This window comes from Lipotes vexillifer, unplaced genomic scaffold, assembly GCF_000442215.2.
Source record: "Lipotes vexillifer unplaced genomic scaffold, Lipotes_vexillifer_v1.1 scaffold71, whole genome shotgun sequence".
NCBI classification, from domain to species: Eukaryota; Metazoa; Chordata; class Mammalia; order Artiodactyla; family Lipotidae; genus Lipotes; species Lipotes vexillifer.
In genome coordinates, this window is record NW_006793703.1 from 7,069,954 (window position 1) to 7,086,510 (window position 16,557).

The following is a 16,557-nucleotide window of genomic DNA, read 5'->3' on the forward strand; positions in this document are numbered from 1 at the left end:
CCTCAGTCTCTGCCCCCTAATCTCCTTCTGGGTGTAAACTGAAGGTAGAGAGTACACTGCAAGTTGCAAAACCCTCGTAGCAAGTTCTGCCCGATGTCTTACCCTTCTCTTTAGAAAGTGCTGGGCTTCCCTGGTGGCGCAGTGGTTGGGAGTCCGCCTGCCGATGCAGGGGACGCGGGTTCGTGCCCCGGTCCGGGAAGATCCCACGTGCCGCGGAGCGGCTGGGCCCGTGAGCCATGGCCGCTGAGCCTGCGCGTCCGGAGCCTGTGCTCCGCAACGGGAGAGACCACAGCAGGGGGAGGCCCGCGTACAGCAAAAAAAAAAAAAAAAAACCCCAAAACAGAAAGTGCTGTCCAATATATGCACTACCAAATGTAAAATAGATAGCTAGTGGGAAGCAGCCACATCGCACAGGGAGAACAGCTCGGTCTTTTGCATCCACCTAGAGGGGTGGGATAGGGACGGTGGGAGGGAGACGCAAGAGGGAAGGGATATACGTATGCATATGGCTGGTTCACTTTGTTATACAGCAGAAACTAACACCATTGTAAAGCAATTATACACCAGTAAAGATGTTAAATAAATAAATGCTGTGTTGCCAACACAGCAAATTCAAAAGCAAAAAGTGCTGTCCATTGAAATATAATGCAAACCGTAATCCAATTTAAAGTGTTCTACTAGCCCCATTAACTGTGTAAAAAGAAACAATAACGTTCATTTTAATCACATATTTTATCTACTCCAGTATATCCAAAATACTGTCACATCAACATGTAATCAGTATACAGATTATTCCGATATTTGATGAAAACTCATACCAAGTCTTTGACAGCTGGTGTGTATTTTACATGTACATGTCTCAGCTCAGGTGCTTGATGACGATTTCAAGTCCTCAGCACCTACCTGTAGCCCTGGCTGCCGTATGGCCCACACAGCTGGAGGATATGGAGGGAGCAGGGGGCTCACCATCCACTGTTCTCTGCCCCATTGTTGTTCTCTCTGTATTGTTCTTAGGCCTCAGAACTAAGAGTTTGGTGTGACCTGTACAATGCATACCAGCCAACACGGGGAGAGCTGGGCCTCAAATGCAGGTCTTCTGACATCAAGTTCAGTGTTTTGTTTATCTCTGCACCATCGTGTCATTCAAACAGAAATTGCTGTGCTTGTTCCTGGGAACCTCATTAGTGGAAGGGACATTTGAGGGTGAGAAGATTGCTATAGAGACATTCGTGTGAGCCGTCTGAGGTTCTAGGGTATCTGCAAGGTGCCTAGCCCCTAAAGCATGGGATCTAGTCAGAGAGAGAGTACTGAGGGGCCCCGCACACCTCCCTGACAGCATCACATGCAGAAAAAATGGCAGCGGAGGGCACTGACATCTTAGAGCCCCATTCCTGTGCTGGCCTGAGCTGGAGCTGCCAGGTGAAGGAAGGACTGCCCTCCAATGGCAAGTATTTCCACAGTCCATACTGTTGGCCAAAGAGGAGCTTGGCAAGTCTTTTGCTTTCACTGTTAAAAAGACTAAAGAAACTACTTAGTGGCAGTGTGTCTTTAAGAAGGGGGTACTCATGAGAAGGAATCTGTGGCCAGGCCTGGGATCAACGTCTTCTATCAGTTCGGTGTGCCTCATTATTTGTACTTAGAACTTTAAAAAGCCGTAAAGCCTACATCTCCCAGAGAACTCAACGTTTCATTGTCAAAGGAATTCATTCTCATTGTAGAAAAGAACAAACAACACCCCAAATATCACAACCCAGAAAGGCTCCCTGTTAGCATTTGGGGTACCTCTCCCTTGCTTCTCCCACGTGGGTGTACATGCATGGATGCACGTATGCACACCCGTAGCCTAGGGGTTGTATGGAATAGATAGGCTTGTGCATTATTTTTCATTTAATATTCTGTCATGAACTTTTCCCTGGTCACTGACATTCTCCAGAAGAGTAACTTTAACAGCTGAATAATATTCCATTGCATTTTACTGAATGTTAAATTCTCTTCTGGGGTTTGAAGCGGCATGGAATCGAGTGGAAAGGGCATGGGCAGAGGGAGGCCGTTTCCCAGGCCTGCCTCTGAACGGCTGTGTGACCTTGATCCACTGAAATTCCATTGTCTCCATAGCTAAGTCTACAAAATGAGAGAAATAGTATCTTCCTTATAGAGCCATTGGGAGGCTTCACGGGAGTGTCCTGTGTAAATTGCCCAGCCCAGCGCCTTGGGCATAGTAGATGCACAATAAACGCTCATTCCTATTTATCTTCCCCTTCCCCAGGCCTTTCAAATTCTTTGCCATCAACCAATTCTCAGGCACCTGCAGCATGTTTCTGGAAAGCATAGTGCCCTCTAGGGTGCCCATGTGTCTTACAGCTCCTATCTTCTCATTGCTTTGTGGGGACTCTCTGGGGACACATTCTTGCCACCCCGATTTCTGTCCTCTGCACTCAGAGCAGCTGTCAGTGACACGTGATCTAGAAGAAGAGAGTTGGGAGCTTCTCTAGGGTGGAATAGTGACTGTATTGGTTTAGCTCATCGTTCCCGGCAGGAAGACCCCCGAGGACAGAGAACTGGGCACCCAGAGGGTCGACTCACGTGTATCTGGTTGGCTGCACTGTAGTTTCCTTCTCATCATTCCTGTCTGCAGTTTCTGCTGTTGGCTCAGCAGTGTGGCAGCAGGGAGAAGGGAGTCGTTCTTGAAGTTTTTTTGGTTTGGGACTCTGCCTCTCAGTTCTGGTTTTTTTCCCCATTCTTTCTTCTCTCCAGGCACTTGCTTTAGCTGCTGACCTAGCTTTCTTTCATCAGGCGGGTACAAATTTTGCAATTTGCCTTCCCTTGTCTTGACAATGGATGTGATTTGTATATGGCTGTATCACATAATGTCCCTATTTATGGCAGCTCTCTAATCCGGAGGTAGGGTGGAAGAGCAGGAAGCATCAAGCCCGTCTTCTGACCCAAAAACCACTTCTCATTTCTACAGCAACGACCTTCCCCCATGATCTCTTCCTGACTTGTGGGGACGGGGACAGCACAGAAAGGTCTGTTGGGATCGTGATCTGTGGGGTTTCACATGTGCTCATTAAACTTTATGGTAAGGAGCCCCCATTTGCATGGCTCTGTGCGATCTGAAACCTAACCTATGTTGATGTTTTCTTTGTGTACACAAAAAAACAAAAGCAAAAAATTACGTTGAATTGTTAAGCAATAATTAATGCTGGCTTTTAAAAATAATGTTGGAAGAGAGAGAAGTTGGCTTCAAGTCACAGTGACGTTTGAGTCACTGAAGTGGGTTGAATTGGGTAAGCGCAGCCTCTTCACTCTGCTTTAGTGCATGGTGCATACAGTTTTAGTAATCATTACAGGGTGGGATGGTGATCTCATTTAGCAGACATTTATTGAGCACCTGCTTTTGCCGGGCAACGCGCTGGGGACTGGGAAGACAAAATAAACCAGACACGAGCACAGCCCTGAACAAGCTCACGTTTGCTGGAGGAAGGGAGGCATAAATAATTGCAGTAAGACGTGGTAAGTGCTAGAGGAGTGATTATCAGCCAAGTGCTACAGGAGCCTGGAGCGCTGGACGCCAGTGTCGGCTAAAGCACCTTAGAAGCCTCCCAGACATTTACTTTTTAGGGAAATTTTAAGGATGATGAGAAGCTTGCCTGGTGGAACATGTGGGCAGCCATGTTGGCAGAGAGCACAGCGCCATCAAGGAAAGGGAGGAAAGTGCCAAGCCTTTCAGAGAACTGCAGTTTTTTCATGACTGGAACATGGGGCTCTTGGAGAAAGGTGGAGGCACAGGGATGGGCAGAGGGCACTTTCTTATGGAAACCCAAGAACTATTTTGTTTTCACATAAAAATGGTTTCTTAAATACAACTACGTCACGATGCTGAACCAACCTATACCCTGGAAGAAAGCCATAGGCAAAACCTTTTAATCATATATACAGAGAAGACATCAACATAGGTTCCTACTCCAGATTTGTGAGTTACTTCTCTGTTTCACTGTTAACTAATTAGATCACTGAAAAGCTATGGTCTTGCCCCATGCCTCTTCCTTTTAGATCAGTACAGTGCTCAATGCAAGAGCCCAGGTTTCAAGAAGCCCCTATGGCCCCCGGCACCTCTGCTATTAGCTGCCGTGGCCTCTAGCTGTTTTGGGTCCCCCAAGGATAAGAAGCATCACCACTCTAGGGTGGATGCATCTCAGTATTAACAAATAGATGCATAAAGCCTTCACCTCAGCCTCTCCTGGTACCTGAGAGAGGTACAAGAACAGACCCCAGAAACCTGTCCCCTCTGGGTACCAAATCCTTAATTAGGAGCTAACCCCAACATGCTGCTTAGCTCTTGTGTGCTCTTGTACAGCACGTGTGAGAGGTGTGGTGTATGAAAAAAGAGAACAGCTTTAATTTAAGTGTCTTCCATTTCTATTTACATTTGTATAGCTCTAGCTTTGTGCCAGGTACTATTCTAAGCAGTTTATACATAATAACTTATTTAATCCTCTTAATAACCCTTTGAAGTGGGCACTGTTATAACCTCCCGTTATAGATGTGGAAACTGAGATCCAGAGAGAGGGACTAACGTGCTCAAGTTCACGCAGCCAGTACATGGCAGAGCCAGGATTTGAATCAGGGCAGCCTGATTCCAAGAATCCGTGCTTGCATCCGCATCTGTTGAATCTCTGTGTGGTTACCCAGAATCAAGCCCCACTTCCTTCAGAGATGGTTGCTGTGCAGTAATTCGTTCCTGGAATATTCCTTCCCCTGTGAATCAGTTTGTCCTGAGTTGATCCCATGGCTAACATGTTCATTGCCCAACTATCTCTCTCCACTTCTCCCCTTCCAGACTGATCCCTTGGGGCAAAAGCACTGAGTTCTGTCCTCACCACCTTGCTCTGCCCTCCAGTTCTTGTGACCTTGAACCCCAAAGGGACTGATTAATTTGTGAATGCATGTCCAGCTACCAGGGCAGCTGACACTCTTCCATCCTTGTAGCCAAGGCAGTGCTCATATTGGGCAGAGGTGCCCCGCGTGGCCAGCAGAAGAGGACCATGACCTTGTTGGTTTCGCCATGCTCTTCACCCTGGACCATTAATATAGTGTCCGCCCTCCCCATCTCCTGTCTTTACTGACACAGCAAGGTCTAACACATACTTATCCCGACCATCTCAGTTTTTTTAATGAGAAGGAAATCCCAGCCCTCATCAGTTTTTTTGTACGAGTTCTTTAAAGAGCAAATAGAAAGAAATTCAGAGCCCATATATATTTTCCTTCTCTGAGTGGTGTTTATTTAAATGCAGATATCCTGGTTTCCTATGTAGAGTTGCAAGCAATACCTTTCAATTTAAATGTTAATAGGAGTGTTAACTTCAAAATAAAAATTTTTCCACGAGGGAGAACGGCTTTTTTCTGCTTCTATTTAATGGTACTCCTGGTTTTCTTCCTCCTCTGTCCTCATCGTCCACCCCCTTCTGCCCTCTCCTTTCCACTGCACTGAGCTAAATTCTTTTTCTAGAAAGTTTAGAATGCACCTTTCTCATTTCAAACATTAGAATGTCAAACATTACGGTCGTGGAATACAGATATTAGACTCAAACCCAACACAATTCATGAGAAGATTTTTCTTTATCTCAGCCTTTGCCTGCCCAACTCACTATTCCAAGTTCTTTCCAAGGGGATTATTCTTAGGCTGACCCTGCATAATATTTTCCCATGGCTTCAGATAGTTGAGTTAGGTTTTCTTTTTCCTTTTCTTTTTCCTTTCCTCCCCCACCACCTCCTTCCCTCCCTCCCTCCTTGCCTCCTTCCTTCTTTCTACAAACAGGCAGGAAAAGACGGGAAAAGAAATAACAGTTGACCCTTGAACAACACAGTTTTGAACTACATGGGTCCACTTATTCGCGGGTGTTTTTCAAGAGTACATACTACAGTAGCACAACATGCGTGGTTGACTAAATCCATGGATGCAGAACCGTGGATTCAGAGAAGCTAAGTGTACAGAGGGCCGGCGATAAGTTATACGTGGATTTTCCACTGTGCGGGGTGTCGGTGCCCCAACTCCCCTCTTTGTTCAAGGGTTAACTGTACAAGCTATGTAAATTCCTGGGTGCAAAGTACTGCTGTGAGCACAGTGAGCAATCACAAAGAGTAAAAAAAGGCAGTTTCTTACTCATAAAGAAGTGAAATTGACACATGGGATAATGCAGATGGGCAGGAATGGGGCCATCTATATGTGAGTCATTCCATAGGCAGAGTGGCCTTTGGGATTTTCTCAAATGCAAATAAAAAACAACAAAGATTTAAAGATAATCAAAATAATATCTAATGCCTTAAATCCAAATATGGTGACTATAATAACCTTTCTAAGGACATCGTGGACCAAATTTTGTGTGTGAATGTGATATCTGGCTTCATCGTCTTTTATTTTTTTATTTTCTCTTTCCTTCATTTCCTTGTTGATTATTTTTATCCTCTTAGACTGTGTGCATTTTGTAAGACTCCTAAATCTTTTGGAACAAGATAGGACTGTTAATCCATAAATCAGAATTGATTTTATAATATTCATTTCAATGATTTTGATTCCATTATTATAAGGTATTATTTTTGTTCTTCAGAGAGTCCTTTTCAATAGTATCCTGTTTGTATTTCATGGAGGCAAACTGTGTTTCTTCTCTTGTCTCTTGGGGATATTAATAATTTTAAAATTTATTTTATACAATTTTGTATAAAATAATTGTATAAAAATTTTTTATACAATTCTTAAAGATTACTTTCCATTTACAGTTATTATGAAATATTGGCTATATTCCCCATGTTGTACAATACATCCTTGAGCTTATCTTACACCCAGTAGTTTGTTTCTCCCACCCTCACCCCTGTATTCCCCCTGCCAGCCCCCCGCTGGTAAGCACTGGTTTGTTCTCTGTATCTGTGAATCTGCTTCTTTTCTGTTACATTCACTAGTTTGTTGTATTTTTTAGATTCCGCATATAAGTGATGTCATACAGTATTTGTCTTTCTCTGTCTGGCTTGTTTCACTTAGCATAATGCCCTCCAAGTCCATCCATGTTGCTGCAAATGGCAAAATTTTGTTATTTTTTTAATAGAATACTGAGTAGTATTCCATTGTGTGTGTGTGTATAAATATATATATCACATTTTCTTTATTCATCTGTTGATGGACATTTAGGTTGCTTCCATATCTTGACAATAATATGGTTGCTTTCATATTATTACAGCAGTAAATAATGCTGCTCTAAACACTGGGGTGCATGTATCTTTTCAAATCAGTGTTTTTGTTCTTTTCGGATATATACCCAGGAGTGGAATTGCTGGGTCATAGGGTAGTTCTAGTTTTAGTTTTTTGAGAACCCTCCATACTGTTTTCCACAGTGGCGGCACAAATTTGCATTGCCGCCAACAGCGCACAAGGGTTCCCTTTTCTCCACATCCTCACCAACATTTGTTATTTGTGGTCATTTTGATGATGGCCATTCTGACAGGTATGAGGTGGTATCTCATTGTGGTTTTGATTTGCATTTCCCAGTAATAATTTTTAATTATTGTTTCTTTTCCCTGCAGTTTGTTTCCTCAAGCTCTTCTCACAGCTTATAGCTTTTCTCAGGTATTTGGGGCTGCCCGGAAGCCCTGAGTCGGGGGTGGGCTTGCCAATGGGAAGCTTCGCTGTAGATGGTTGGAGTGGCTGCTTATGCCTCCCTCGCAACACACAGTGGCAATGTGTCTAGATATTTTCTCTTGTGCTGGTCATCACCAGAAAGGTCTCTCCCAGCTTCCAGGCTATAGGGCAAAGGCAGGGCAGTCTGCTTCTGAGAGCCAGGCAGACGAGGTCTGGGGTCTCAAGGGTAAGCATTCAACATTCTGTATGTGCGCAGACACTTGCTCTGTGCATAATGACCCTCAGCTGTGCCGGCCAGCCCTCACTTGAGCTTGTCAAGCCCCAGTCCTAAGTATGCCCACTCCACCCTGGGGGGTGGGGGAAAGGGGGTAGCCCCAGAGGTGTAGAGTGGGTGAGGGGAGCTAGGGTTCTAGTTCCAGCTCAAACAACTTGTACCAAATCCTTGTTTTTATCTCCCTCTCCTATGCTTAACTTCCTGATCCAAAGGTGGTTTTTGATGCCAGTTCCTGAGCCTTTTGGGGATTTGGCAGGATGGTTTTCAGCTTCCCCCCTGCTGGCTCTCGCCTTAGCTCTTTAGTTCTGCCGAGGCAATTATACTGTCTCTCAGCTTTACGGTTTCCAATCTTCTGTTGCCGCTGTCTCCTTTCCTAGTTTCCCCTTCTGTGTGAATTTCTGTCTTAAAAAAAAAAAATCTTGTAACTATAATCCTGGCTTAATTTGGGAGGAAGAAATACTAGATACATTAATTACATTTTAACTTTACTTTCCCACACAACTCAATAACCCAACTCACTCCTTTTTTTAGTTCACTGGTTTGAGACTGTTAATAAATTATTTAACTTCTTTAAATCCTGCAAAATAGGAATATTTCTTGTCCTACCTACCTTATAAGTTGTTGCTGCAGCTGCCCTGAGTTACCACGTGGGGCTGAGGGCAAAATAACCAGCTGTACGTGCATGGCTCTAGCAAAATCAGGCTCACAGGATGATGGTGAATATCCTCCCAGGTCAGTGAAAATACTCAGACCTGACCTCTGGTTTTCATCCTTCTTTCCAGATCAACAACTTAATGTGACCCTCAGCTTTTGTTGACCAAGCCTTTGGGAGACAGCAGAGTGTACCTAGTCTGTGTTGGAGGCACAGCCCTCCCTGACCTGGGACACAGATGACTGTTATCTGTCTCAGGACTTTTGGAAGAGGAATTATTCTCTCCATTTCCCTTCCTGCCTTTTGCTCTGTTTTCTTCTAAGTAAAGCACTTTGCTCTCGTCCACCAACAGCAATACGCTTTCCTCTTTTAATGATTTGCATTTCTCTTTTCCTGCCCAGCCCACTTTTCCATCCCTGGCCCAAGTGCACACACCTTACAGGACCCCATCTCCATTCAGTCCCCCCGGGCAGTGCCTTTGCTCCCATGGGTCTGCACAGCCCAGGGGCCGGTACCGGCCAAGTGCAGCAGGAAGGGGCTCTGGGGCTTCAGCAGGTTTGTCCTCTCTAGTGCTGGCAGAGGGGCCGAGATTTTTCCTGGAAACCCTCCAGTTACTGAAAAGGGAACCATTGGTTTCACAGGGGCATAGAAGAAAAATTTCCTGACCTGTTTAAGGGGATATAAATCTCCTTTAGACTGAAAATACCCTGACCTCTCTTTTCCCATTCCCATCACCTGCTTGCCCTTGACTACAGTGGAGAGTGGAGGAAGCCCCCAGAGCAGAGTAACGGATGGGACTGCTACCTGGCTGCGGCAGGCACTCCGGGTCGGCAGGGGTGGGAAGGACCAAGGAGAACTCAGTAAAGCAGGAACGGGCTCTCTGTGGATTTCTGCCTCTGTGACAGGGCCCTGTCAGGTCCCCCCACCTCCTCGGGGAGGCTCTGCTGCTGTTCTTCCCATCCACCCCCAGCCAGCTTCCTCCCTGGAGGGCGGGGAGGCGGCTGCCAGTGTCTGATCTTCAGTGTCAGGACAAGGCACGTGGACCACATTCCATCTCCGGCGTGAGGGCGGCGGCAGGGAGGTCTGGAGGCCTCAAGCCAAACTGTGCCGGGGATCCTCTATTTGCTCTGCACTGGAGTGAGAGAGAGGCAGAGAGGGGACGTGATGCCTGTGAGGTGCTCCCCACGGAAACCTGGGTGTTCGTTTCCGGGGGATGAGAAGAGACCGTCCGTGCTTGCTTGGATGCGGGGGTTGGGGGGGTGGGATTGATGTAGTTTGCTGTCCGGTCCTCAGCGTCACACACTCCTCCCTCCCTTCCTCCAAGAGAAGGGAATGCCCAGGGGATCTCCAGGCTGCTCTGAAATCCCCATCTCCCACCCCTTAGGGCAGAGGCCCAGACAAACGGCTCCTGTTGGGAGCCCCGTTGTGGTGTGTTACCCAGGAGGGCGGTAAGAAGGCCGGGTTCCAGGGGAGGCAGGTGGGGGGGAGGAGGCACCGGAGGGGGGCGCTGAAACTGGGAGGAAGCCAAGCCGAGCCAGATGCTGAATGAGGCTGACATGGCAGCAGCTCTGCCCTCTCCCTTCTGCTAAAAATACCACCTTTCCAGACGGCCCTCCTCCCCTCTGTGCCTACGCCAGGCTTTGTCTGGCAGGTCAGTGGGGCGTGGAGCGGAGAAGGGCCTGATCTGGAAAACCGGGTTGACCTGAGGAGGCCTCCTCGGGGGTACAGTCTGAGAGCAGGAAGCATGGTGCCCACCCTGCGGCCTCACGTGCAAGGGGAGCTGAGACCCTGGGGGCCGGGCTGGAGAGGGAGGAAAGCGATGCCAGCGGCAGCTTTATGCTCACTCCTGACCTCCTGGGAGACCAGCAAACCCTGGAGGGAAGGGAGGGAGTCCTAGGCAGGTGCAGCCAGACTGCCAGGACCCGACCCAGCCCAGCTCTAATGGTCCATTTGTCTGGTTCTCCCTGCCCGGAGAGGTGACTAATGCTGGATTATGACTGGGGAGCCGCACAGATCTGGGTTTGTCGCCCTGTCCTACCGCTCACTGTATGGCTTTCAGCGACTTGCTCCATTTTTCAGATAGGGATAAAGACAGTATAACATCTTAGAAGGTTGAGAGAGAAGCCTTGGGAAGAACAGTGCTGTGCCTGGCACAAAGGAGATGTAAAAGAAATGACAGCTATGATGATGATCTCTCCCTGTGCGTATGGACCACGCAGTCCCAGCATGTGTTTGCACGCGAGGAGACAGTCACCACTGGGGGCTCTGTCCTCTGCAAAGGAAGCTTGGTTGTACCAACCTGTCTGTAAAGGGCAGGTGGCCTCCCTGCCCCCTCGCCCGGGGCCGGGGTGCACTGGACCCTGAGTTCCGGGCTCTGATGCTAACTGTTGCCTGCCTGCTTCCCCACAGACCTGCGTAGGATGACGGCCGGCTTCATGGGCATGGCGGTGGCCATCATCCTCTTTGGCTGGATCATCGGCGTGCTGGGCTGCTGCTGGGACCGAGGCCTTATGCAGTATGTGGCAGGGCTTCTCTTCCTCATGGGAGGTAAGACTTGGGGGCTGCGGGATGGCGGGGTCCTGGTTACTGGGATTCCGAGAGAGTGGCTGGTGGGCACGTGGACGAAGGCCCAGGCTCGGCGGGACCCTTTCATTCACTCGTTCAGCAAACATGTTTTGAGCTTCTCTTAGCCACTCTCCACTGCTGGTCCTTGCACTCGGGCGTCTGCCCACTTGGCGTGGGAAAGACTGTGGCGATGGCGTTGAGCGAGGTGTCAGATCTGGGGCAAGTGAGAACCCACGTAATACTTGGGCGTTTTATGCACATACTATACGTACTATGCTTTGGGGTGGGCCGCAGGTGCTATCTGGGCAGTTTCCCCTTCAAAAGCGTACCTTTACCCTTGATTTATGGGTCTTAATGCCGCTCCATTTCCAAACGAGGCTCTAAAGGTGGTAAGACAGGGCTAGACCTTTGTCACATGTCTCCCTTACCCTCTATTACTGTCAGGGCCATAGAACCAATCCCACCCTTATAAAGGGCTGTATATAAGCAGAATTGTATAGCTATGAGGGAATAGGTTCCAGTCCATGGGAAGTAAAAGTTAATCCACTATCTACACGTGCCTCTTTTCTCCCTGAAGAGCTGAAATGTGCTTTTTGGTCTCCTGGTTTGAGTCTCAGTCTAAAGCCAAAGCTAACCGTCGGTATGCCCATCACAGTACACTCCTCGGAGAGAAGTGGATGGATGACTTGCATGGAGTTAGGAAGAGGGGGAATTGGGCTTGAACAGAGGGAGTTAGAAATATGTGTGGGGGGAAAAGGACAGTCCCGTGCGTGGAAACCACCATCAGGTAGATGGTAGACACCACGTGAATGGCCTGACTCAGGGTCTCAGCAGGGGCAGGCGGTGGAGGTGTGGGTCTGGCTGGAGAAAGGAGGCGGCTATCCTTCTGGTGGACGGAAAGATCTGGGGTTCAGTGAGTGAGCTGTGGGTTGGGAGAGGAGGAGGGTTGCAGGATTCCACCTCGTGCCTGACCGTTTATCCTTGTTCCCCCAAAGCACAGACACCCTGTGCCTCCCAGATCCTCTGCCGTCAGAGTCAGCTGCCCCTGCCCAGCACTGCCTCCCTGTGGGTCCCACAGTGACACTTAGGGCAGAGGCTGGGGAGGGAGGGGCACGGTGGCTCCTTCATCCCTCCTTCCGGTCTCCCGCTGAGATGGGGGCCCCCCAAACCAGCCGCACCACCTTTTCTGCACCCGGGTGTCCTCCTCACTGAAGCGAGGGTCACACTTGGCCCGGGATTTCCATATTTGGTGTTAGCAGCATGGAGTCTTTTTTGTTTCCACCTTCCAGTCAGAATCTTCCGTGGACCCCAAAAAGTGAAAAGATAAAAGTGGAGTGGCTCTGTTTGTAGTGAACGTTCTCTCTTAAGACTCTTGTGGTTGTACAAAGATGGGCTCCAGTAAAACGGGGCTTTTCTAAGGCTCTAGAGAGGGCTCCCAGGGATCCGAGAAAAGCTGAGCAAACAGGGCAGTGCAGAAATCCAGGAGCCCTGGGAGCTGATACTCTTTCATCTCTGCCTCTTCCGAGGCGATCGTCATCCCCTGCACGTTCCCCTCTCCAGGCCAGCACTTGGCTCACATCCTGCCCAGGTGCTAAGTAAGCCTTCCAACTCTGACAGCTTCCAGAGAAAGAGTGATGGGCCCACTGATCCTTCCAGGCCGGGCCACACATCACTGTGACTTGAAGAGGGCGGGGGGGTCCCTGGGACACTTCCCACTCACCTGAGACCCTGGGTAGGAACTCTCCCAGAAGAGGGTGTGGGGCAGACAGTGGCAGGCAGGAGGGTGCCTGGAAGCCCTGTCCCCCATTTGCTAAGGTACCGCCCAGGAGCCCTGGGGCTCTGGGGATGCCAGGAAAGCCCTTGGGCTGGACTGGGGACCTGAGGCCCCTCCCCACAGGGAATGAGTGAGGGTGTTGCTTCCCTTCTGCCTGGTTAGTGGTTCTTAATCACCACACAGTCGAATCACCCGCAGAACTTTTAAAAGTACTGATGCTAGGGCCTCACCCCAGACCAATCCAAGCCGAACTTCTGGGGATGACACTCAGTAAGGGGTGAGAACTGGCGGAATAGATGACCTTTAAATTTCCCTCCAGCTCTGAAATATTATGTTCTGGGGATGAATCAGTTGGGCAAGACCTCTCGTGATTTGTTTTCTTCCTTCCCCCGATGGCCCCCAGCCGCCCCATTTTATGACTACCTTAGGCAGCATCAGACAGGGAAATGCTGTCACAGGGCTTCGATTATTACTATGGAGGCCTATCGAGCCCTGACCACCGAGGGTCCCAGCTAAACCCACTTCCCCAGCACATGCACTCCTTTTCTTTTTTTTTAATGGAAAAACCATAGTTCATAATAAAATGTTAGCGTCCAGAAGAACTCTGGGGAAGCTGCTGTCCTAAGAGCTGTTTCTTCCTGACGGGAGCGTTGTCCTGGTTGGAGTGGGGCCATCTCATCCACCATGGGGCTTTGTTACCTGTGTCCATAGGTAGAACTGTCCTCTCCCCAAAGAGGCTGGGGAGGAAAGTGGTGTCCACACACCTCATGGGTTACCGTCAGAGAGGCCCCAGTAGGAGAGGAACAAAGCCGCTAAGAGCTGACCCCTTGAACCCTGGTCTTTTGGGGAAGATAAAGCTCTAGGCGGGGGAAGGCACCCTCTTCCTTTTCAAATTAGTGCCCTTTCCAAGGAGGCCCGACCCAGCTTCAGGGGGTCCCAATGCCCAGGGCAGCTGCAGCCTGCTGACCCCATGAGTGTGGTTTAGTTGGAGCCTGGGAGGAAGCAGACTCAGTGTAGGAGCTGTGCCTCCCCCCCGTCCCCGCTCAGCACTGAGAGCTGCTGAGAGGTTGGGTGCCAACCCCGAAATGAAGCCTTGTCCTGTAGAACCCTGTGTGTCAAAGAGAGACATGTCAGCATCAACCCCTCCCAGAGCCCGACCGGTGCCTGCCCTCCGGGAGTCCATCTTCTAGGGCTGACCTTTGAAGGGCTTGGAGTCAGCTACCTGTGACAGGAACCTCCTGAGCACGGCAGAGCAGTCACTCAAACTGTAGATATTTGTGACCAAAAGGCCCCACGGCCTTAGCTTTCACCCAGATTGGCATTTCAGGCACCCGTAACTGAGCACAGACCAGGGCCCAAGGGGGTAGATTGGGCCGCAAGTGAGAAAGGTGGTGGGCACCAACTGCCGCAGTGCTGGCCAGGTGTGGGTGTGGTGAGCAGCTGGAAAAGGAGGGGTTGGCAAGAGTGGAAAAGGTAAACTTAAAGTCAGGAGTCTGAAGATGGAATTGCAGTTGACTTCTGATGAACCGGCCAAGGCCGAAATACAAACAGAAGAGTTCTATTCACAACCTCTTCTCTGAGCCCACATGAAAGGAGGTGGCCCATACTGGGTGTTTCTCTTTTCTCGATTTAACTGTTTCCGGGGTTAAAGAGAGGGCACCCCACACCTCGTGAGATGACCAGCAACAAATTGTTTAATTAACGCTCAACCCAGAGGAGGCAATTAGTTAAGTATGGCAGCTCTGTGGGGCCAGGAGGCTGTGGGTGGTGAGTGGGATCCAGTTTCCCCTTTGGCATGGCCTCCAGGGGAGAATCTAGCCCAGACTGGCACAACAGCGTTTGGGTGCAACTGCCAGAAAGAAGTGTCTGGATGCGTCATCAGTGAGATTCAGGAGCACAGGGACAGGATGACATGGGGGGCGGGGCAGTGTGGCAGGGAGCATGTGACTCCTACAATTACTTGTAATTCACTCGCCGGGCGAACCTAGACCCACCTCACGGGCACAGATCCACAAGATGGGTGTGAACATCCAACACCCGTGCCCCGCCCCTCAGCACCCCCTCACATGTCCTCGTCCTCCCACTCTTGGAAGGCATCCATCATCTCTGCCGTGAGCTTTTATCTAGGCTAATGCTGGAGCCTCCTATCTAGACTCTGGCACCGGGCAGTCAGTCCTTCACAGGGCAGTTGGCATAATATTTTTGAAACTATAAATCAGATATTCACTTATCTACCAATGCTCAAAAAGCTTACACTTGAACTTAAAATCCAAACTCCTTACCCTTCTTTTAGAAGCTATCTTAGTTAGCTTGGGCTGCTATAACAAAATACCAGACACTGGGCAGCTTATAAAGAACAGAAATTTATTTCTTGCTGTCCTGGAGTCTGGAAAGTCCAAGATCAAGGCACTGGCAGATTCGGTGTCTGGTGAGGACCTGCCTTCTGGGTCATAGATGTCATAGCTGGTACCAAGGGAACTCTCTGGGGCCTCTTTTATTTATTTTAATGTTATTTATTTTTGGCTGCGTTGGGTCTTTGTTGCTGCGTGCAGGCTTTCTTTAGTTGCGGCGAGTGGGGGCTACTCTTTGTTGCGGTGTGTGGGCTTCTCATTGCGGTGGTTTCTCTTGTTGCGGAGCACGGGCTCTAGGCACGCGGGCTTTAGTAGTTGCAGCACGCAGGCTCAGTAGTTGTGGCTCATGGGCTCTAGAGCGCAGGCTCAGTAGTTGTGGCTCACGGATTTAGTTGCTCCGCGGCATGTGGGATCCTTCCGGACCAGGGCTTGAACCCGTGTCCCCTGCATTGGCAGGCAGGTTCCTAACCACTGCGTCACCAGGGAAGCCCTGGGGCCTCTTTTATAAGGTCACTAATGCCATTCACGAGGGCAACACCCTCATGACCTAATCACCTCCCAAAGGCCCCTCCATTTAATACCAGCGTCTCGGGGGTTAGCATTTCAACATATGAACTTGGGGGCATGCAAACATTCAGTCCACGGTGGAAACCCTATGTAATCTGGCTCATTCTACCTCCCCCACCTCCTTTCCTATTCCTTCCCCTATGCTCATGTCACTCCAGCCACACAGGCTGCCTCTCTCCCGGTACACGCACAGTTTTACTTCAAGGCCGTGGAGTGGCCTGATAACTTTGCCCACAGTGCTTTCCCCGCAAATACCTCATGACTGGCTCCGCTTAGGGTTCAGATTCCAACTGAACAGTCACCCCCTCAGAGAGGGCTTCCTCGACCACCCAATTTAACAGAGCTACCCAGTTGCTCTCTACATTTTAACTAATTTAATTTTCTGCAGCACACACACTACTTTATGACACGTTTATTGTTGTTGTGTTTTGGTTGCTTTTTTTTTTTTTTAAGCAGCTTAAAACAAACATTTGTTACATCACCGTTTCCATGAATCAGAATTCCAGGCAGGCTTAACTGGGTTCTCTGCTCAGGGTCTCACAAAACTGCAGTCCAGGTATCAACCAGCACTGGGTTCTCATCTGAGGCCAGGATCCTCTTCCAAGATCGTGATGCCATTGGCAGAATTCGTTCCCTGCAGCTGTAGGACTCAGGGAAGCTTGCTTATGCAAAGCCAGCAGGAGAAGAGAGTCTCTGACTTCTTCCATCTCTGACCTTCAGGTTCTTTTTTTTTTTTTTTTTTTT

At 49.1% G+C, this 16,557-nt stretch overlaps 1 protein-coding gene across 1 annotated transcript in view; it reads left to right on the forward strand.

The window, feature by feature from the left end:
* The window catches only part of TMEM178B (transmembrane protein 178B), a 373,053-nt gene that overhangs the window by 325,798 nt on the left and 30,698 nt on the right, over positions 1-16,557 (forward strand). The window contains exon 3 of the mRNA XM_007466625.1: positions 10,966-11,103. Coding sequence (XP_007466687.1) covers positions 10,966-11,103 — 138 coding nt within the window. The remainder of the gene's footprint in view (positions 1-10,965; positions 11,104-16,557) is intronic.